General features: G+C 39.2%; 1 protein-coding gene across 1 annotated transcript in view; it reads right to left on the bottom strand.

Annotated features, from left to right (window-relative positions):
* Positions 1–18,315, bottom strand: part of LOC128736848 (homeotic protein labial-like) — a 56,503-nt gene extending 38,188 nt beyond the window's left edge. The window contains exon 1 of the mRNA XM_053831345.1: positions 17,424–18,315. Within this exon, the coding sequence (XP_053687320.1) occupies positions 17,424–18,315 (892 nt within the window). The remainder of the gene's footprint in view (positions 1–17,423) is intronic.
* Positions 18,316–24,947: the final 6,632 nt, after the last annotated feature.

Genomic DNA, 24,947 nt, shown 5'->3' with positions numbered 1-24,947 from the left:
AAATGCATTTTCCAATATTTACAAATATTAATGTCCCCGCGAAGTGATATCACGGTAATCGCATAATCCACCGCAACGACCACAAACTTTCGATGCCGGGGCTCATGATTCTCGATAGTGTAACTTGATACCGAATCTTATCCCCCTTTCTGCGTTGCGATTGGTATATATTTGTATTATATAGATTTCCCCGGCATTGCATCGGTATCGAATAACTTGACCATTGCTCAACATTAGATGATCCGATGCTCCGGTAACGATTCGGCACTAATGCTATTTGGACAGTTGCGTTGATATTTGCCTCAAAACAGAACACTTCCACTGCCGCCTGCCTGGCTTGGATATCTGTGCAGCACAATCTCGCTTTCGGCAGCGTGACTATTTATTTTACATAAATACACGTGCTTGGAAGGGAACTAGCCCGCCAATGGAAAGGTGAAGGCTAGAAGTCGATTGAGTCTTTACTGGAACAGTATTCACCCCACGCTGGCTGAATGCGAATACATAATCGGAGGTGCATCGAGTGGGTTGATATCGACACCATGTGCGTACGAATTAAATGCACTTCACCCACTTCACCCAAAATATAGATTTACTGGAAAAATAAAATCTATAAATTGCATCATTCTATGATTAAACAATGAATTTTCCTCAAAAGAAATGTCAAATTGGCGAAATGAGTGAAAGTTACCAAAACATACGGAATCATTCAACTGTTTCTGCCGGTCTTTTTCTTATTATGACCGCATTTCTGAAACTGAAACTACCTTTCAAGGCTATATTTTAGTTTTCTACACTGTCTAGTTAAAATACAGCACGCAGCTGTTAATTATTTTATTGATCCAGTGGCGCGTCAACAAGCACCCTAACCCAAAGTCGCGGCGGTACGACGGCAGGACACTCTGGACACCACAATAGCCGGAGTGCTTAAGGTGGTACCTATAAGGTACCGATATCAAGCCGCCCGCAATAGTAGTGTCGGCGTTTGCATGCCGGTTGACGTGGAAATATTGTAATTATGTATAACGATAAAAATCTTTTATTATGCATGCTTTGCTTTCCCGCCGGTTGTTAATTAGCTCTGTGTTTTGAATGTTCAGCCACTTTTATGGGGGGGTGCGAAGGATATGTACTATACTGTGCGGCAGCCAGCCGCAGGGATGATTTTCTTATTTCTTAGATCGAGAAACGGTATGACGTCACAGACACAGGAGTTGACGGAAACTCAATCGATTGTGTCCGATTGCAGCTTGCTGCAATCCTACCGAATTCAAGATTTCTTAATGAACAAATTCTTGAATGATATACATAGGAATGACTCCATGGAATCGTTATATTGCAAGTCACCAGATGCCATGGCAAAAACCAAAAGGTGATTCACACACCATGTCATCACATTTTAATCGATCAGAACAAAACAACCTAAAGTTGACTGAACAGCTATATCAAACTGAATACAGTTAGCAGTGTACTTTACAACATCATGTGTGTCACCCTCATTCTGTATCTGATACAGATACATCGCTGTACTCATTCATATCTCCGAACAAGAATCACATGTATGTCAATGGTATTACATAAAGCTAATTATGTACTATTTAGTTTTTTTTTGGTTTTTTCCTTAGAAAACAGTTATTTTGCCTAATGAATTATTATTTTACTTCGACACAAAGTTAAAGGCAACAACCTAAAACTGTCAGCCAAAAACTACTAAATCTACTATTTGTAACTTAAACGACACATCCATCCTTCATGCATAAATATTAGAGTAGGGCGGGGCATAAGTGCGATGTTTGAAGTTATCATCAATTTTCGTGACATATAAAGAAGAACAACAACATAATTTATTTTATAGTGATGCAGTAACTCAATGTCTTCACATTCAACTATAAATCATCTGCGGTAATAGTGTTTTGCAAAATAAATTCTTCTTTCTTCTGATCAAGTGGAGATTCGCACTTTTACCCCACTAGCGGGGCAAAAGTGCGAATACCGCGGGGCAAAAGTTCGAAGCTAGAATCCATGAAATTAGCCCAGCAGTAGCTAACAAACCCATATTATCTTCAATCTGCGTTATGTTTCAATAAGGAATATTCTCAATTTGCACCTTTTCTATTTTGCGCTGGTGTATTGCAGCCTCCGTTAGATTGAAACTTTTCCAAACGTTTGTTTTTAGTTTCATCAGCGGAAACACATTTTTTTCGGCCAACATCTGTAGAGCACACAGTTTTCTGCAGATCTTTCATTTCTAGTATCTGTGATATAGAGCCCAAAGCTGTATATCATTAGCTATACATTTTTGCCTCGTCCATGAATCGCACTTTTGCCCCGTCCGTGAATCGAACTTTTGCCCCGCTAGACGCTTGACGGGGTTAGCTTAAATTACGGAAAACCGAAATATATTTTGTAAATTATTTTCACCGTATTGTCAAAACAGATATGTGAGTGATGTAAAACGCTGCTACAAATTTTCAACAAGTAATATCCTCCTGTTGATATCATATTTGCCGTATAACGAAAAATTACATCAAAACCGCCCTAAAATAACATTAACTCATAACTCAGCAACTATGCTTCGTAAGCAACCAAAGTTTACGTTAGATTCAAGCTGTCAAAATAGTCACCCATCCATGCCAATGTAGAAAATTTACTCGGAATCTGCACCGATAAATCATTGAATCGCACTTTTACCCGCATCGCACTTTTACCCCTCCTTACTCTATAGCCAAATTTGTGATCGATACTGCCCAAATCCTCATTTATATGAAGAGAGTGTGTTTCATGATTGTAACACGTTCTTTTAGTAAAGTACGTTCGATTTTGGTTATATATATTTTTTAGGCTTGTTGCCTAAAGCGAACTGATGCTGTATATACAGTTTCTTTTCTTGTATAAAAAGTCTTATAATTAATTTTATCTATTTAATTGAATATAATTAAATTTATTTATTTAATTGGCTACCATTCTAAGACAAAGCATGATGAAAAATTTCTCTAATGTACAGTGGTTATAGCTATTTGGCTATCGTCTTGTTCCTACCTGATTTGAAACAAACATCTTCTTAGCAGGATAATTGTTCGGCATTCTTACAACATGCCAGGCCCACCGTATCCTGGGTTCTTCGTAATCACTAGTTTTCGAGCGGTCGACCTAGTCGATTTACTCAACAGAATCATATCAAACTCAACTTCTATAATATCAATATTGTAGAATACCTATATTTTCCGAATCCTGATACCACGGATTTCATATAAATACGCAACAAAACTGGGTATTAGACTACCTAAAAGAAGAGTGGCGTGGTGGTGTAGTGGAATCACGCTTGTCCGGCAACCAAGGCTTGTGGGTTCGTGTTCCACCTGCCCTAATTCAATACTTTTGGTTTATATTTCGACAATTTTCCGGTTCTTTCAATTAGTCATTTTTCGCCTCGTACGTTCAAACCTTTTTAAAAAAAGTATTAAGATGAAATTAGTCGTCATCGATTCTGCCAATTTCAAAAACAGTTTTTTTGTTTGAAACAAAAATTCTGTTCATAAAAATATATTTGCTGTGTTCAGATTGGCAAGAAGAATGCAGTATTTACATTAACAGAATTAACAGAACATAAACAGAATCCCGCTTTTGGACCCAAAAACTGCTTCCGAAATTGGGCTTTCCGACGAAAACTTAATGACTGCTAATTTCCCGTGAAGGGAACAAATTGTAGCACCACCTTTCACGTCAAGTCCCTGTTTCTAAGTTAAATCTGCAACTTTTTTCCTAGAGAACTGTGTGGGGAAATCATGTATTTATCTGCTTAAAAAACAATTCGGAATTCGCTTCAAATGAACAAAGAAGAATTCTTCCAGTTGTCTACAAATACAAGATAAATTGTGATTTTCAACTTTTATCTATTTTCAAATCATATGGCATCAAAAACTATGTCTAGTAAAACACAACAACATGTTTTTGTAGTAAAACGATTGTTTTTGCTTATTTAGAAACAGATTCTGGAAAAGAGTTTTCAACCGATTCGCATTTTCGAGTTGTTTAAGGACAAGGTCGTCAGAGTCCATTTATGGCAGTCAGTATGGCACCGAATATCACCCTTCCCTTCCATTCTTCAGTGTATCAACATGCTCCCATAGACTCGGGAAAGCATCACAAAAAAATAAAATTAGTTCAAGTGACCTGCTAGTCGTAATAAGATCTTGCAACTCAAAGCACTAAACATTGCATTCTATAAGTTCTATTACTTATTGAGGCATAAATTACACTAAATATTGAGATTTCTGCCCAATTAAAATTCATCACTATATTTTCACTTTTTCGCCGTCGTTTTTTTTTAATTTTTTCGGCCGTTCCATTCATCACATCACTCGCGAAACTTAACTTGAAACACAGAAAACTTTAATTTACCACCCGAACAGTTATCTGGTAAGATATTAAAATGATTTTGCCCAAACTGTTCACTTGAATTGATATGAAAAACTTTACTTCGTTTCGATTGCAATTCCGAATCCGCGACCGTCGTTGTTGATACGTTACCAAGGAAACGGGAGTGATGCCGTGAAATTGGCCAATAATTTTCACTATTAAATTAACGGTCGTAAAGTATCGAAAATATACTTATAAAATTCTCTGTTGATAAAATTCACCGTAAACAACATTTTATGTGATAGAATTATTATCGGATCTAGTTCAACAGCAAAAATAGATACGCGATTCTATGTTTCATAATTGTTCATAACAGATTATTACCTACTACTAGCAATTTAGCATAAACAAAACGATAGTGAAAACAAGTACTGAAATCAGTAAAAAAGCAGCTGGCCTCTGACGACCTTCACCTTAAATAAGGAATCGTGAGGAAAATTAATATGTCAGCTGAATTTGACTGCACTGTTTCAATGCATATTGCGCAATTACTTTCTCACCGTTTTGTGTTCTACATATAGTAAATTCAGATTCAATTTCTAACCCTAATAGTGCTTTGTGAAGCAATTCCACTAGCTATTAGTGATTAGTGAAGTGACGTCACTTCACCGTCACACGTCACCGTCACCGTAACGTCAGTCGGAAAGTCGGTTCAGATTATCCGTCACTGAACGCCGAAGAAGTCGGTTCAAATTAACCGTCAACGGAACGTTAACGTAAAAAGTCGATCTATTCGAGCAATCTGTTGTCCTCTGTAGCAATGGAAAATGTCTGCGACCATTGTGCTAAGCCGATCCAAGATGATGTGGATCACATCACCATAGTGTAAAATCCGAGACCGTTACTGAGTTGGTTCGGGACTGCTTACAGTGTGAGGGTCCTATCAAAGTGATCCCTCTTCTGAAGAAGGATGCCGACCTAAATGCGATGAACTTCATCTCCTTCAAACTTGGTCAGGATAAAAAATATCGCAGCATCGCACTGGATCCAGGTACTTGACCAAACGGTATTACTTTTCGGGAATTTGATAATCCGAATCCAAAACGTTATTGGGCTCCGCCTAACACTCATTCGTTGCTGACAACTCCTCGTGTTGAGGTGACCCCGGTTGGCGATTTTTTATCCACCAACACCGCGCCGGGCTCTTCGCAAATGAAGTCGCGCCTTTCCTGACCGCGTTCAACAGTTGTCCTGGTCCTACGTGGGGTTGCGGGGAACGGAGTTTCCAACATTGCATTCATGGCAAGTACGAACTTTCAAGCCCGCATCACACCACTGATCCGCTCTGCGCTTCTAGGCCATTAGACCCCAACGCTCCTGCCTTCCATGGATGACGCAGAACTGGTACCTCAACATTAGAATCGAACAATGCAGCTGTTGCATCTAGTGATGTGGAAGATAACCGTCCCATGCGTTGTTACTTGGTAGAATGTGCGAGGATTACGGACAAAGGTAGACTCATTTTTTCTAGCTGCTAGTGAGTGCGACTACGATGTATTGTGTATTATTGTGTTGACCGAGACATGGCTGAACGAATGTTTATACAGTGCGCAACTGTTCGGCAATGGCTTTACTGTCCATCGCACCGATCGTAACCCCTCGAACAGTAGAAAAATCCGTGGCGGGGGTCTTCTGATTGCTGTTTCAACTGGTTGGAACAGCTATATTGATCCATGATTGTGAGGAATGTGCTGCTCGAGCCAAAGATGCTGATACTTGATGATACCTGATATATTGATCCAACGCCTGTGTCAAATGCTATAGAGCAGCTATGGGTTAGAATCGCTACGCCTCGTCAAGTTGTGAGTGTCATCTATTTGCCCTCGGATCGTCGTAACGATTTTAGCAGCATTCATGAGCACGTGGACTCTCTATCGGTGCTGTTGTCTCTAACTTGGAACTCAGTGATTATGCTCTGCAGTTTGGGGACTATAATCAACCTCAGCTTCGGTGGTGCAAGTCGAGTGACGGGTCTTTGCAGGTCGACTCCCCAATGGCTTTATCTGCAGCCAGTTCTACACTTATCGACGGTTTTGCCCTGCATGGGTTGATGCAAGTCAATGGTATTACCAACAAAAAATCAGAGGGGTTGTGTACAATTCAACCGTGCGAGCAGCGACTACAAGAAACTGAACAGATTTCTGTACCAACGATATGTTCTCCGTACACAGGCCTCTCTGTGCAGGAATCCAAAACGATTTTAGCATTTCGTAAATTCCAAGAAGAAAGTGGTTGGTCTGCCAATGTCAGTTCACCTTGGGGAACAAGTTGCCAACTCTGAACTTGAGAGGTGCGATCTTTTCGTCCAACACTTTAGGAATTCATTCAACGAACGCTCCGCCTCACCTACACAAGTCGCCATTGCGATCAACGACTGTCCTAGTGATACTTTTGAGCTCCATCCATTTCACATTAGTGAACAAATCGTCATGTCTACACTCCAAAAGTTAAAGCTTTCTTATGCTGCTGGTCCCGATGGCATTCCAGCGTCCATTCTAAAGTTGTGCGCGGAGGTGTTAATTACTCCACTTACAAAACTGTTTAACAGGTCACTGCAAGAGAACAATTACATTTCAACCGCTCAGCATGGATTCTATCCCAAGCGGTCAGTTGCGACAAATTTGTCCGAATTTGCATCACTATGCGTTCGCACAATGGACAACGGTGGACAAGTTGATGCTGTCTATACTGATCTCAAGGCAGCATTTGATCGAGTGGAACACGAAATTCTGTTAAGCAAACTAGAGAAACTTGGAGTCAACAGGTCCTTAGTCGCCTGGTTCAGATCCTATCTGATAAACCGATCGCTTCGCGTTAAGATCGAAGCTTCCTGTTCCGAGGTGTTTACGAATGTTTCGGGTGTCCCCCAGGGTGGTAATCTTGGGTCACTTTTGTTCTCGTTATTTATCAACGAATTCACTGTCATACTGCCATCTGGATGCGGTCTGTTTTACGCCGACGACGGCAAAATATATAACATCATCAACAGTACTAATGATTGCGGCTAGTTGTTACTAAGTGTAGATCGTATGCAGAGTTGGTGCTCCCGGCATTTTTTGACAGTTAGTATCAACAAATGCAATGTGATAACCTTTCACCGTAGACAAAAACCGATCGTGTTTACTTATTCAATTGCTGGACACAGGCCTGTGTTCGGTTTTTTTTTCATTAAGACATTATTTTGTCAGATGAATTTTATACAATAAATAATAATAATAATTAAGCTCATGCAGTATACCGAACGTTTGGATTACCGACTTAATCTTCTGCAGTGCAAGCTTCTACTGCGTTACAAAAAAAACTCATTCGGTTAAAAATCCCATAGGTTCTAACGCCCCAGTCAGCAGTCGTGATTTCAACCAAAAATTATTATCGAATGCGTAAATGTTTGCCGCAATCAATTAAAAGTAAACTTGTCTGCCCGAACTCGCTGCTGCTGCTGACTTCCACCATGCTCCTCGGTGGTTAACCGGTTCCGGTGGTTTAGCTAGCTAGAGCTACACGGTCGTATGTACGACCGTCGGCCAACCAAAACATCTCCGAAGTAATTCGTGAAACCACTGGTTTTACAACTAGACAAACAAGAAAAGCTCGAAAGTTTTCAGACCTTGATGATTGATTACAATGGAAACATCTTTTCCCACTTCGGTTCTCCGTGGCGCGGACGGGTGTGGATTCACGGCAAAGGCTTCCGCCGCCGACGCGACGGAGTGACAAAAATTAGCACGGTAATGATGGACATCAGGGTTAATGATTATGCATGAACACATTGGATAACAGTAGAAGCTTCTAGCAATATTTTAAATCGTTAATGTTTGTCTATTGTTTTGAATTTAATACTTATGTAGAACATAGGATTATGAATTGATCCCGAGAACGAGCGTCTCTCTTAATCGAGATTATTATATCTCGAGTACTTTTTCATAAAAGTAAGAGTTACTTATTCTCTGCAGGCGAAGAGAAAATAACTCTCACTCGGTTTGTTTATATTTTCACTATTGTTAGACGTTCTGTTTGTCGTCAGTTTTCATAAAACTTCTATAAAAACTGTCGACATGAATAATTGAATAAAATGAACTTTAGCCAACAAATACAATAAATACAATTCGACAAATAAACGGAAGTGCTGAAAAATCGAGATGCTTTTGAACATCAACACCAATTACAATTTCACTGTCAATGAACCCGTTCCATGTTGATTAATCGTTGAATCCGGTAAAACGGGCATAATTTATAAAAAAGATATGATATTTAACTACTGAACAGCCTTTGCCGGAACATCAATCATTGTAAAAGGAGAATTAGTGCGTTTAAACCTTGTCGATTGGTCTCTCACAACATTTCAAACCAACGTACATATGCTCTAACCCCTAAGCATATCAATTACCAACAAGTTTGAAGCCGGAAGTTTCTCGGAAAACATGTTCGACTGCAGTTAGTGGCGCTTTTATACATATTTTATAGTTTCTGTTTTTAAGAAGAGTAAGCTTTACTACATACATAATTAGGTAAAGTAAAATGAACGGAGTTGTCAACCGCTTCTGCAATAAACTAACGAACATTAAAAATCAGAAAAGTTAGAGAACGCATAGAACATTTCCTGGCAGTTTTGCAGATCACAGTGAGCTGATGCATGGTGTAATATTTGGAATTTGGAACAGTTTCTCGCGACTAAAATATAAGTACAGCTTGCTACTAAGGCTTACTACTCCGTGAATGTCATTTTTTCTGACGTAGCCAAATTCATCGAAGTAAACGCACGGCGTATGAAAAAGATTTTTTAGGCCTATGCTTTATCAATCACAGTGATGATGTAATTTTTGTTAATTTTCATGATGCTGACTGATGCCTTTGATGTTTACATTCTTATGAACCAGCCTTGTATGTTAAGTCGTACCATTTGCTATCATTGTAGGGTTGTCACGTCGCTTTAAGATGAAGGTCGTCAGAGTTCCGTTACTTTTTTACTGATTTCAGTACTTGTTACCACTATCGTTTTGTTGAGAATAGAGTTGCTAGTAGTAGGTAATAATTTGTTATGAACAATTATGAAACGAAGAATCGTGGAACCATTTTTGCTGTTGAACTAGATCCGACAGTAATTCTATCACATAAAATGTTGTTTACGGTGAATTTTATTATCGACACTCTATGACCTTTAATTCAATACCGAAAATAATTGGTCAATTTCATGCTCAAATGTTTTCGTTGGCATCACTCCATGGTCCATATAAACGTCCGTTCCCTTGGCAACGTACAACAACGACGGTCGCGGATTCGGAATTGCAATCGAAACGAAGTGAAGTTTTTCCTATCAATTCAAGTGAACAGTTTGGGCAAAATCACTATAATATCTTACTAAATAACTGTTCGGGTGATAAATTAAAGTTTTCTGTGCCTCAAGTTAAGTTTCGCGAGTGATTGGACGAACGGAACGGCCGAAAAAAATTAATGAAAAATCGACGGCGAAAAAGTGAAAATATAGTGATGAATTTTAATTGGGCAGAAATCTCAATATTTAGTGTAATTTATGCCTCAACAAGTAATAAAACTTATGGAATGCAATGTTTAGTGCATTGAGTTGCAAGATCTTATTACGGCTAGTAGGTTAGTTGAACTGATTTTATTGTTTTGTGATGATTTTCCGAGTCTATGGGAGCATGTTGGTACACTGAAGAAGGGAAGGGAAGGGTGATATTCGGTGCCATACTGACTGTCATATATGTACTCTGACGACCTTGCCGTTAAGCATTTCCTTGCGAGTTTTTGGTCAACTGCCACAGTCAGTTGTATTGGATAATTATCCATTTTTATTATTGTTTTTCACTAGCTTTTTCGAACATTCATCGGCCTTGATACACGAACAACACTTGTCAGGCTCAGAAACTGAGGGAGAGAAGCTAAGCAGGTACATTTCATAAATGTAATGATGATGTTTGCTTTGAATTCATAATAACTTCATCCATTTTCCACGGATGGTTAGGCTTTCAAGTGTAGTTATATGTTTAATGTATTAAAAATAACAAAAACCTCTCAACAAAAACAATACATGGCTGTAACATGCGCTGAAGGAAGTAAAATTCATTCAAGAAATCATCTTACACTATTTATTTACGTTAATTGTTCGATACGCTATGTTTAACTACATGCACATTAAGAGTATGACTCTTTTTTATTTAAATGCAGCTAATAACATACTTAGGAAAATAAGAGAATTACTGGTTGGTTGGATCACTAAGATGGGTACACTAGGGAAAAAGGATCCGCTTTTACGAAAGCAAAACCTTCGCGCCTTCGCAGCTAGCTGTTAGAATACAGGACAATTGCGTGGCTAGTGCCACGATCCTATTGACTCTTACAGCCACTCTCCGTAGAAAAAAGTAATGAAATTAAGCGTTTATAGTATCCAATAGAGTGGAACAAGACGTGAAAGGGAAAGAGCGGAAAAATTAGATAAGGAAGGGTCATTAGCCACACTTCCCAGGCTCGTAATTTGTGTCTTTTTATCAAGATACAGGATCCGCGGATTGAAGCAAGAATGGGAACCAATAACCCCGGATACGAACTCAACTTTTCGCCCATGTCCTGTGACTCGCAGATATGGTGTAACCTTTGAACCACAGTGGACTGATAAAAAGGAATCTTTATAACCTTTATATAAGTGTGCGACGTATTTCAAACTCCTCCAATACCGGTGGATTGAGCTATTTTCACACAAACTGTGCCTCTTCTTGTTGGTTAATCTTAATGAAATCCACTGTGGAAAAATAAGGTATTTTACCCACTTATTGAATATTCTTTATTTTCACACAAATACTAAAAGCCCGATGCCTGCAAGTACGAAGAAGTTTTTGAATGGAAAAAGGAAAACTATGAATGAATTAAACATAGATTAGACTTGAAATTAAATAAAAAATTTTTTTCTAAATTAAATCCTACTATTTTTTATTTATTCGCGACAGATATACAGGCGATTCGTATCTTTCTTTTATTTTATTTAATTTCAGGTTTCGTATTCTACTAAGACGCTCGACTTCAGTCATAGATTACACTGTATTAACTGGCAACTTATTCTCAAAAATAAAGAGAATGTAGAACTGACAATTTGCCATCCATAATGCATTTTGTTGAAAATGTTACAGATAGTTCGGAAAAGATTTGTAATCTTTTTTGTAAATTGTTTTCTTCTAGAAATCTGTACAACATAATCTGAAGAAGATCGCGTTCGGTGTTATTTTGCATTTTATTCGCAATCCTCAACAAATTGGATTCAACCGCCTTCATATTCAGGATATCTAACTTGTCACTAACCGAAATCTTCCCGAAAATATGGAAAGCTCACTTCTAGTGCTTATTTTTGAATCGGGCTGGTAGTCAGACGTACCTATTATCGTGGTAAAGCGCAAAGATATAAAAAATGGAGTCGAAAGAGCAGTTCGCTTGCAAAAAAAAATCTGCACAAGTACATCGAAAATAAGAATCTATCACATCGTGCAGTCGGCAAAAACTTGGGAATCCAGAATTCTACGGTCTCTCGTGTCATAAAACGGTTCGAAGGACATCTGACTGTAGATCGTGAGTCAAGATGTGAAGAAAAACGGCGTCCGTATTCGGTTAAGGATTCTACCCGCGTAGTTGGACCTTTCGCTGCGAAGCCAAACTCCTCCGTTCTAGAAGTAGCACAACTGAATCTGAGCAAAAGTTTGCAGAAGGCCAAAACTTGAGCTGAATTACGTACGTTCAAGGTGCAGAAGGCTCCAAATAAATACGGTCGCGAAAAACCGTGCCCAGAAATTATACGATTAAAATTTGACGGAACCTCATTGCTACGTTATGGACGACAACAACTACGTGAAAGCGGACAACAACCAGATTCCGGGGAACCAGTATTTTACTGTAAAGGATAAGTTTGGTATTCCAGAAAACCTCCGGAAGTAGAAGATGTTGAACTTTGCCATGAAATTCTTGATTTGGCAATTTGGCATGCAATTTGTATTTGAAAGAGTGTCTCCAAAAGCGACTTTTTCCTCTTCTCAAGTCTTACAACTCTCTTACGATCTCCTGGTAGAATTTGGGTTCATGCCATTACGCAAAGGCCGTGCTGGAGTAGCATAAGGCAAGTAATGTCGATTTCGTGCCAAAAAATCATAACCCCTCAAATACACCGGTGCTGCGGCCAATCGATAAATAGTGGGCTATTATGAAGCAGAATCTTCTAAAACATTCTAACGTAGCCAAAACGGTTGATGAAATGAAGAAAGCAAGGCTAAATATGTAAAACATGTCGATTTTGTGGTTGTGCAAAATTTCATGTGTGGGGTTAAAGCCAAAGTATGTGCATTCGGATACGGAGGCGAAATTTAATAAAATAAAGACGCTAAAACTAGATTTAATTGTGTCATTTGATGCCCTGAAAGTTTGATGGCAATCGGATAAAAACTCGAGTTATGCGTGTTAATTTTGTGTGTTGCAATTTTAACGTGGACACTCTTTATTGCCATTATCTCTACCTTCCAAAGCTTTTTGAAGCAATTATCAATGAAAAACTATTTTTTCAAACCAAAAATAGAATTACAGAAATTCAATTCTTCAAGGGACGCTCGACCACAGCAAATTCAAATTCATGCAATGTATAATGGAAACCCTATAGAAGCACTTTATACGACGAAGGCAAGACAAATTGCACCAAAATGGTATTGAGCCACGGCTCCGGAAATGGCTATAACTTTGGTATTGGCTTTGTATTCAACAAACCGCCTTTTAACGGATAGAAATCGAGTCCAATTCAGACGAAAACGATTGACATATATCCTACATATGATAAAAAAGCCTATTAGAACTTAACGGGAAACTAGCAGTCACGGCTAATTTCAGCTTAATATGGGTCATTTCAGCTCAAGTGACCAAAAAAATCGGAAAAATTGCAATCGTCCATTAGCAATTTCAACCAAAGTTAGCATAATTGTTCATTTCAACCCCACAACTAATTTTCCAAAGTTTTGTGCCGATTAATTAATCTCCCTGACAGTGGCGCTATTTTCTTTTTTACAGATTTTCAAAAAAAAGCTATTTTTGCGGATTCAAATATCTGTTGAATAGTTTGATATTGTGAAGACATGCCAATATACTTTTTCTATGGGTTTTTGGCCGCGCAACCGAGTCATGTTATCCGCTTTTATCTGATTTGTCAACATCATGCATTTTTTTTGTAATTTGAAACGAAAAATGCGAATATCTTAAAACGCTCCCAATTTTATTTACGAATTATAATATGCTTAAAATATGTTTTATTCTTAATACACAACTTTGCTGATTATGGTATACCTCTATCTTTGCTTCTTTAAGAAGTGTAGAACCTTTAATATAATAAATGGCCTAATTTCAATTATTCGACTACGGGCAGACGAATACAAATTTAACAGTTATGTTTAATACTCATTTAACAGTTATGTCGACTGGTTGTGGTAAGTCAAGTAGTAGCAAACGATTTCGTCGAGTTCGTTAAAAAAATTGAGAAGTTCTAAAGAGGACTTTTCCAGGTCCTAACGATAATTGACAAGTGTTGACATTACGTTTATTTGTGTCCATAGCGACGCAGTACCACAAATATGCGTCGATAGATCTAGTGCGCAGATGCAGGGAACGCCGAAGTGGAGCACAGTGGGCTGAATTTTATAATTTGGTTGAGTGAATGACAATTTTAGGATCATAAAATTGAAAAAGACTTTTTGTAAAAATTCAAATTTTGAGCATTTAGGTAATGTCGTTTGAGTCAGGCCACTGCACCGTGGTGTCGATTGGTCTTGTGAGAAGCTTATTAATAAAATATAGGTATAGTCCCTCCCCGGAGAGCGGCACTCCAGTTCGAGAAATGTAGAGACGGCTCTTGAATTCGGAATGGGTTCGATAAGCGGATTGTCGCAGAAAAAGTAAAGTAGTAAAGTAAGTAAGTATAGTCCCTCCTCTTAATGTTGATATTATGGAACTTTCTAAAAACTGATGTAAAGATATCAAATTTGAACATGATTAGGTCGAAGTTTATGCTACAATTCAATATATTTACAACAATCTATGAATTCCACTCTGCGTCAAATCTAGGTTCGTGGCTCAAAACGGTCTAACTTATGGTTCAACCATTATTACCTAATTTTGATAGAATTAATGCAACCACTGTTTTGATATATTGTCTGTCAAGTTTTTAATCAAGCTGTGGCCACGCAGTTTCAGTGACTAGTCTTAAAATAGCAATATAGATCTACGAAGCTTCCAGCGCTTTGCATAGTTAACATTCAATAAATTACACAGAGCTACATGTTAAAAAACGAACAATATTCGTGCTACTGGTTGAAAAAGTTAACACAAAAAATGCACCCAACTGAAGAATGTTGTGAAGAAGTCTGTGAGTATTTAGAGCACATAAGCGAACTAACTTTTCCTTCTGCCTTTCAACATAGCATAGCGTAGCATAGCATAGTTTGACAGCCCGTGAGTTGCCCGCGATTGATCTAGATCAGCGAAAATTGCACAAAGAACCATCAGAATGATGCTTGGGAGTAGCAGATCATTCTTAGTGTGCATTTTATGGTAATCTAATTCTTTGTAATGACCAATAACAAAGCTGGCCATGCCCATATAAGTCAATTTGGGAGGGAAAAGAATGTTAGTCCGACAGGAATCCTCTGCATCATCCACAAGTGTCACTGGAAGAAGTTGTTGTTAGTAGAAAGGAATTGATCTGGATCCACCAGGGCAGATGGTGCGATCACTGTCATTTGAGCTAGCGTACGATTTGAGGACATGTTTGGCTACGTGGCCATTGCGAAACAGGAAATCCGAAATATCAGCATAAGAAATAAACCATGAGAAATCAGTTTCGCGCACCGAAAATTAAAGGGTGTTCCACACCAAATTGCACCACCGAAGAAACGCTGTTGAAAATTACCTAATTGACCGATCCTTTTCAAACTTTCAGACAATAAAATATAACCCATTAGTAAGCTTTTAGTGTATTTATTTCATTCAACTTCAATACCATAACCGTGTACTCGCACCTAACGCTTAACTCCATTCAAAAAGTTTTGTACAACATCTGACTGCAACTGTACAATGCTGTCTGTACGGAAACCCACTTTTTCTTCGTGTTTTTCTCAGATTTGACATCCTTGGGATGCTTCTGTAATGTCTGCTTCATAACAACCCAGTATTTTTCGATGCGCCTTAGTTCTGTTGCATTGGGGGTGCATGTCCTTGGATAGGAAAGTAACCCCGTTGGCTTCGTACCACTCCAGGACATCTTTTGACAAAACTAGAAGCGTCCAGAAGATCGTAGAGCCCGCGTGTTGCTTCGACAGAGGAAGCAGATGCTTCAGTAGACACTTCTTGAGGTAGATCTGTCCGTTAACAGTCCCGGTAGTCACGAACGGAGCACTCCGTTTGCCACATGAGCAGATCGCTTGCCAAATCATGTATTTCTTGGCAAATTTTGAAACTTTCTGCATCCTTACTTTCTCTGGAATATCAAACTTGTGCTGGGCGGTGAAGAATAGTAGCCCCGGAAGCTGCCGGAAGCTCGCCTTGACGTAGGTCTCATCATCCATGATGAGAGAGTTAAGGATTTTTCAGGCTTTTCGGGTGACGCCGCTTTTTCCAATTTTCGAAAAACTGACCGCGATAAAAATACAGTGTAAACAATACACTCGAAACTACTTCTACTCAAATTTTCAAGAGAAAATACCCAATGGGTAACTTTCTACAGCGTTTCTTCCGTGGTGCAATTTGATGTGGGACACCCTTTATGTGCTGTCAACATATGAAGTAATTTGCGGTTTCGTCACTAACGAGAATGACATTAGCTGAGGCTCGTTTATGTAGGAGTGAGAGGGGAGCAAAGAGTCGAAGAGAGGATACGGGAGTTTGAAATTTGATGTTGTTGATATTATTCCTACTGCAAACAGCCTCAGCAAGGGCCCCAGCTAATGTCAAAAAATCTTTATATGTATGCGTGGTGAAATACTTCATCCGATTCGCGCGCGCGGGCAGTTATTAAATATTAATAGAAATTTGTTGTTATGCACGATGCACGAAAACCGTCCGCAGTCAAATGTGTCTCTTTGGCAGTTACATCAAAATCCATGACTGCGCGAGATACCATTTGGCATCCTTCGATAATAAAACTCTGACTACTTTATTAGGGAGCTGTATAAAAACTATTAAGTTTTTGATATTCGATAATCATTTGATAGGAATTACGCGCGATGTTGTTCATGTTCATCGATGTTCAAAAAAGTCCCGGTTGGTAAACGCGCTATTTTTAAGTATGCTCAAATGAATTCAAAATATCCATCAAAAACAACCGCTGTTGGAAAAAATGCAACAAGCGAGACACGAAAACAAACAATGCTAAATTACCATACGAAACGTTAATCAGTATGTAAGAACCGGTTGTATGAGAATGAGACTAACCTGGATAGTTTTTCTTCTGCCTTTCAACAAAGCAAAAAATAAACGTTTTATCATAAATCCACCGAAAGAGAAAAGGTATCAATCTTAGAGTATTTATGTATTCCAAACTCGCTGATTCAGTCCAGTACAGCCCAGTAGTAGCAGGGAAGCAGTCTTCAGTTGATATTTTTACAATCATTGCTCATAAAGATCATGAGGCTTAATGCATAGAGATATTTAAACCAAACCACGAGAAAACATCACAGTTGCGCTGGCGATAATGTGCATTTGGTAACAATTTAACAAAATCAAGAACAAAACTACTGCTGTCATGTTACCTCACAAAAATCAAAGATTGTTTTCATTACCAACGGTTTCCCCACGTTGAACTACAATGAGCCTTGAGACTAAAGTTCCTTTCTATGCAAAACACTTGTTTGCACTCATTTGAACTACTTTAGTTTCGTTCAATTTTTTCACCTCCTAGATTAGGTATTAGATTACCGATCTCGGCACGAAGCCGGCTTAACTTTATGCCTAGATAGATTTTTTGTTCCACTTACTTGGAGGCTTTGGCACATTTCGTTTGACTTGCATCCACTTGTAGGTCGGTGCGTTATGTGAACCGCTCTGCTGGTGCAGATGTTCATGCCGTAACTGCAGCAGGGCACTGTTACTGCTTTCACTGCCGTTGGAGGTGTTGTTGCTGCTGTCGGTAATACCGAGCTTGCTGTCGGATTCTAGGCGGGCCGAGTGCAGAACCTGCGGTTCCAGCACGTTCGCCGTCGAAAATCCGGTTGCGCAGCTCTGCTGCGCATGATGCACATTATTCTCAGCATAAAGCTGATGAGACCAACTGGTGTTCGCGATCGAATGATGGTTCACAGAATGTTCACTGGAATTAGCATCGCTAACGGCGGGTAACCCGAACGTTCCATAGCGATGTATGCGCAACTTATTTTCTTGATTAATCAGGCTGTCTCCACAATCCTGTTGACTGTACATGTAATCTAGATTGGTATAACTTAAACCATTGTCTGCACTAATAATCCTTGTTTGTTGAAAGGGCGTAGAACTGGTTTGACCATTGTTGTAGAAAATATTCTGAGTTTCACTATCGAAGTAAAGGTCCGACGGCGAGTTCGAAGTGGTAATACCATATTCTATCGCGGAAGGACTGTACAAATGACTATGTGAATAAGGTTGCTGTTGTGTGTAATTTGGTGAGCTAGTACAGTTGCTGTTCGCACTATTGATGCTGCCAAGGATCTGCGAGTTGAACGATCGGGAGTCCGACGGGTTTGCACAATCAACAGTTGCTACTGGCTGGCGCTGATGGTAGTAATGGTGTTGATGATTTGATGATAAATAAGGATATCCATCTGATCCCGCTTCGTTACTTTGAAAACCACTCGCGTGCATTGCATGACTTCCGTATACACTCACATCAATCATATTGAGCTACAACAATGAATTAAAAATGCAGGCTTTCTCATTTCCTAGCTTATAATACAAATTGTATGTTTCGAAAATTTCATTTCAATTATTCGCACAGAATTCAAGCACAAATCCGATTATACAAATCAAATCTCCACATCAATCTTCTTGTTCATTATTACGATGGAAGCACGCGAGGTTGTTACTGCCTAAGCATTTCGATTGAGACTGAACGTCTTGGGTCTGCTACCTGCCGGACAGTCATGCCGGATGAGCAGTGCGACGGCCTAAAAAGGCTATGAAAAACCACTGGTCGTCCCGCTCTCACCGCTATTCGGTTGTCTCTTGCACTCGTTGCCCGTTTCACTCATTCGCGTGTTGTTTTTGAAAACAACTCATTGCACCGGTCGTTTTTTGTTCTGCTGCTTTTCGATTTTCGCCATCGACAGCACCAATGGGAGCAAGGGAATAGAGCCCTGCTCGGGAAGTGCATACGCTCGAGGGGCGTGGCTAACGGCACGATGCAAAAATTAACACGATATGTGAACAATAATAGTGGCTGCTGGATGGTTTTTCATTCCGCGAATCATGCGAATGGCGAAAAAAATGAATAGCAGACATGAATATGTTGAATTATGAATGCACGGTCTGGTTTTTTCCTTGCGGAAAAGCGACGTTTCGTGCAGTTTAAAATTCATTCGAGCCTATTTTGCAGCGAATCGCGTTGATCTCTTTACGGTGGACTTAATTTGACCGAACCAAATTTCTACATTGCTTTTGATAGTTTTTTTATGGAAAATTTATGGGTTTGATTAGAAAATCTCCGCCCTTAATCTATCTTGTGTAACCTAAGTTGAGGCATAGAATGCACGTCAATTCACTCGTGCAGGAAGCTTTCCTCTGATGTGAATTATACATATTAATAATAATTACCGTGAGACATAGAACATGTCTGTCTGGAAATAGTTTGCAGTATATTGAATGATTTGTAAAGTTTTAGACTAGATTGACTCTTGAGTTTTATTGGTCAGCAACAGAAAATGTATGAAACTTCAGCAAAAAGACTTCCAGAACGCAATGAACGAACAATAAACGGTCTAGTTGTTTATTCGCATCGTCAGACAGTCTGGTCGGACGATAACACAAACAAGTTGAACGTAGATGGGGCCCTGCTGGTGGCTTTTCGGCTGGTATTGACGTAATCCACACACAGGGAGCCGCCTCTTTTTGCTTTGCACGCCATTTTTTTTTTTTTGAATGATTTGATGTGTTTCGATGCGAAACATGGCAGTTTGGAAGAAGTAGTTGGTCGCACTTTATGTCGCAGCCACTGTACAGTGAAGACTGTCAAGCAGTACTTGAATACCATCTTAAGCTCTATTTCCTTCATCAGCGCCTTTGCCAAGTAAACATGTCAGTAAGACGAGACGCGTCCATGAAAGGGATTGGCTGGTGGGGATCGCTGTCTGCCATTATCCTAAACAAATGTCTGGCGTAAGAAAGTTAGCATGATGGTTAAATATACATTATTCAAAGCTTTAATCGGCGAAAATTGAATAAAATCTGTCTGGAAATTTAGATATTTTAGCTCAGAAATTGATATTGAATCTTCTTTCTAACACCCTCAGCCTAGAACTTTACTATTGTGTTAACTACCCCAAGCAACAATGTGAGTTTTATTGTACTCTTATGGTGGTCTTCAAGACCAATTTTGGTCTTAAATGCCATCATAAGAGTGTAATAAAACCCAAATTGTTGCTTGGGACTTGGGAGACTCATTGAAGCAGCACTTACTAGGATCGTAGTTTACTACTTTTACGACGAACGTCACGTTACGAACGTTTTTATTCTTGTCTTGTTCCGCTCTAGAGATACTATAAAACATCTGTGTACCATTTACTTTCTACTACCATCCCCGTCGTCTATTGAAAAGATTGACGATGTAAAAAATCTGCATACTAGGGGTGCGGAACCACCTCGTCATACGTAATCACGCTTCACAATTTATTTCGAGTTTTAAAAGGAATATCCACAAATACTCAGCTTTTTGACAAGATATGAATCTTTACCTATTGCCGGTACATGTACACTAGAGTGTCCCAAAATGGCACTATGCCAGAAAACCTGGGGGTTCACCCCTCAAATGATAGCTTAGGGTGTCACAACAAAACTTTTTTATGAAGTCAACTTTGCTTGACGTAATTTAGGGGTCGCACATTTGAGTTTTTTAAAAAATGGCATTTTCAGGAGTAAATTCAAGAAAATATTTTCAGAAATGTTAAAGCAGGTGAAACAAGGTACTTAACTAAGATCTGATACATTCACAAAAAAGTTATGGTGGTATGTCTGGAGTCATATGTGGTCGCAGAAATTTATAATTTCCAGCAAAATTTTGAAATTTTCGAAATATTATTTAAATATACGTCAAAACAGGGTATCGAACAGTATCTCAGAGCAACGTAGCTATACTATGTAGATGGGAAATTTTATGACGAACAATTTTGCCGAAGATAGTATTGACGTATGATCAAATCTCGCCGAGTTATTTACGATTTTATGAAGGCTCAGACTTAGACTCAAGAAATTTTTTTAAAAAGGGCGTATTTATTTTATTAGGTACTAGCTTACCCGACAAACTTCGTATTGCCACAAATTAACCTGTGTTGTACATAAATCATGAATCTCGGATGATCTTTGTCACTATCTCGAGTTTTGCAAGCCTCCCAGTGGGCGGCGCTTCCGACGGCGGGTCACCGGCAACACTCGCGACCGGCTCGGCCTGAATGATCTAGTGTTACTATAGATAGTTTTTGTGGTCTTGTTATTAATTAATGTTTTATGGAAGAGTCTCGAATTTCTCGAGTTGGATTAGTTTTTGAGTTTCGCAAAAATTTCTGTTTTATTTGTATGAGAGTCCATATCCCCCTACCACAGGGGTGAGAGGTCTCTAACTATCATAAAATAAATTCAAGACTCAAAAATCTCCTACATGCTAAATTTGGTTCCATTTGCTTGATTAGTACTCAAATTATAAGGAAATTTGTATTTCATTTGTATGGGAGCCCACCCTCTTAAAAGGGAAAGGGGTCGTAATACACCACAGAAAAAAAATTCTGCCATCTAAAACTCTCACATGCCAAATTTGGTTCCATTTGCTTGATTAGTTCTAAAGTTATGAGCAAATTTGTATTTCGTTTGAATGGGAGCCCCCCCCCCCTCCTGAAAAGGTAAGAAGTCCTAATTCATAATGGGAAAAATGGTTGCCTCCAAAAACACCCACATGCCAAATATGGTTCCATTTGCTTGATTAGTTCTCGAATTATGAGGAAATTTGTATTTCATTTGTGTAGAAGCCCCCCCTCTTGAAGAGTGGAAGGATCCTAATTCACCGTAGAAAGTATTTTTGCCTCCAAAAACCTCCACATGCCGAATTTGGTTCTATTTGCTTGATTAGTTCTCGAGTTATGGGGAAATTTGTATTTCATTTGTATAGGAGCCCCCCCTCCTAAAGTGGGGAGAGGTTCTTATTCATCATAGAAAAAGTTCTTGCCTCCAAAAACACCTACATGCCAAATTTGGTTCCATTTGCTGGATTAGCTCTCGAGTTATAAGGAAATTTGTATTTCGTTTGTATAGGAGCCCCCCTCTTAAAGTGAGGAGGGGTCCTAATTCAACATAGAAAATTTTCTTGCCCTCGAAAACTTTCACATGCCAAATTTGGTTCCATTTGCTTGATTAGTTCTCGAGTTATGAGGAAATTTGTATGGAAACCCCCCCTCTTAAAGGGGAGAGGAGTTATAATTCCCCTTATAAAGAGGGGAGGGGTCTCAAATTACCCTAGAATAAATTCTTGTCACCGATAACACCCACATGCCAAATTTGGTTCTATTTGCTTGATTAGTTCTCGAGTTATGCAGAAATTTGTGTTTCATTTGTATGGGAGCCCCCCCTCTTAGTGGGGGGAGGGGTCTCTAACCATCACTAAAACCTTGCCTGGCCCCAAAAACCTCTACATGCAAATTTTCACGCCGATTGGTTCAGTAGTTTTTGATTCTATAAGGAACACAGGACAGACAGACAGACAGACAGACAGACAGACAGACAGACAGACAGACAGACAGACAGACAGACAGACAGAAATCCTTCTTTATAGGTATAGATTATGTTTGAAAAATCATATCGCTGAAACTAGGTTTGTTCCAAAATTATGTCTAAGCGTGACTTGTAGAAAATTGATTTTTAAACATGAGGCTAAAAATATATTGGGTCGTTCAATGGCAGGTGGGACTCCAACGCACACTCTCTCGGCTGGTGCCCGAGTGTTTTGGCAATTAAACTACAACCGCACCCTTCTATTAGATAGCCTCATATCTAATCTTGTCCCTCCAGTCTAGCCGTTCCATACACTCACGCATGCGCTCCCTCACCGACGGTAATTATTTTTTGTATGATCGCCGTTTTCTTCTACCACCGAGAAGATAGACGGTCATCAACTGAATTGTGGTAGGAGCTAACTAGCAGTCGGATGCCGACCATCGTTGAACCTCGACAGAGTCAGAGACAACTAACACAAAAAAACAACACCTCTGCTAGACATTAGGCATTCAGATAACTCGCAATCTGCAGAGCGCTTCAAACCTCAAAGACGGTTGGGGTAGAATATGGTAACCTATCGGAGAGACCGCTACCATGGCACTAGCTAAAGAGCCTCGGATTATACAAAATTATTGGTTTGACGTGGAATCACATAGCCGTTCTATCGCACTCACAGTATGATAATTGTCTATCTCCTCGATGGAGAAACAAAGGGCAGTCATCTAGAAATAATTACCGTTTTTGAGGAAGCGAGTGGTACATATGTAGAAAGATAGAATTCGGGGAACAAAATTGCACATTGGACTACCAATATAAGCTGGAAAGGACGGTAACTTAAAACAAGCAGCATTTGGGTACCAACCGAAAGATTGTGGATTGTGATTCCATCTGTCATTGCACTCCCGATATATTTTTGGTCTATATATCGAAATTTTCCAGTTCATCCAATTTCTCATTCTTCGCACCATACGCTTTTTCACTTCCCAAAAAATTAGTTTTACGTTCGACTGCGAATCTGTCAGAGACAAGTACAAACTAAAAATTGATTGATGTGGAATGCCAACAAGTGGTACAGATACGCGACAGATACGTATTTCGCCTACGACTTGCAGGCTTTCGAACTGGTAGTTCGAAACAGACACTAATATCACGCCAAAAGTAGGACAAATATCGTCAGAACAGTTAATGAACGCGGAAGTTTTACGAGAAGGTGTACCAAACTCGTGAGTGCTACAAACCGAACGGACTGAGGACGATGAGGGGAATATTTTTTCTTGCTGTACAGATGGCCAGATTTTTCTAACAAAAACGCAGAATTATATGTGGCATCCCTGAAGACAAACGGCCGTCATTGCTGTATGCTGATATTCTGCTACCTACACACACGCGAACGCACAGCCTCATTTCGTCTTTCTGTATAGCACGCTTGCGAGTCAAACAATTCGTGAGCATTCAGCTGGCCATGAGGGCTAGTGGCGCACTGGGATACAGATATTACCTTACTTTTACTTTTCCTTTTCATCTTCACCTTTGATTCCGCTCACGGACGGGAGAGTTGCTCGGGCTGCAATGACGAACGAAAGCGACGACTGTGGCTGTGAGCTAAACACTTACTTTACGTTTTCGGCGACATTGTGCCTATCGAATCTGGGCCAAATTAGGAGTCGTGTCCACAATTCTCGGTCTTGGATTACCACTCTCCAGTCGAAATCCGCTTAGTATTTATAGTAATTAACAGGTTGGATTTTTTTTTTGTTTCATGGTTGAACCTTTTTCCATGGTTATCGAAAACAAATATGACTGGAAATAAAGACTGGTAAACTTCGAATCTCCACTGGGAGGGGCTGTTAGAGTCAATAGTATAGTAGCAATATCCCTGGAATAGAGGTTTTCCGTCAAAAAAAAATTTTTTTTCACTAAATGTTCGGTTTTGACTCTTAGAAATGATACCTATATAAAACATTCTTTATTAAAGCGTCTAACTACTGTAAAAATGAATAATTAAAATACGTATATTTCAACCCGTCACTTCTCGGATATATTACATGCCATTTCGTACCAGTGTCCTCAATTTTCACCACTTTGAAACCATTTGTGCCACTCTTTACTCTTGTGGCAAGCAACACACGAAACGAAAAAGAAGGTAACCATTAGCTTTTCATTCGTTTTGTCTTTTTCACTCAACCGCTGATACACATATGTCAACATCTATTGTGCAATGCTGCCAGAAAATCTTAAAATTTTGATAAACAGTGCAGCAGAAACGGATTTTTTAAAACTCAACATTCGTGATTTGGTGAAAAGAAACTCAACATTCTTGCAATTTGCATTGTTTAAAAAATCGTAGTTTATTCGAGAGTCAACGAAAAAAATATATTTTCGCACCATTGTCACTCGTATTGGGAGACTTTCGAGAAAAAATAAGCAAAGGAGGGGTATGATCTGACGGAAAACCTCTATTGTTCTGTTTTCTTACAGCTGACTGCGAAGTCTGTTGCATAAAAACACAAGGTCAAGTTTCGACAACGGAATGTTTTTGTTTCTAAAAGAATGCT

The sequence above is a fragment of the Sabethes cyaneus genome, chromosome 2 (assembly GCF_943734655.1).
Source record: "Sabethes cyaneus chromosome 2, idSabCyanKW18_F2, whole genome shotgun sequence".
NCBI lineage: Eukaryota > Metazoa > Arthropoda > Insecta > Diptera > Culicidae > Sabethes > Sabethes cyaneus.
Note: the sequence above shows the minus strand (reverse complement) of the source record. Positions and strands in the feature narration are given on the sequence as shown.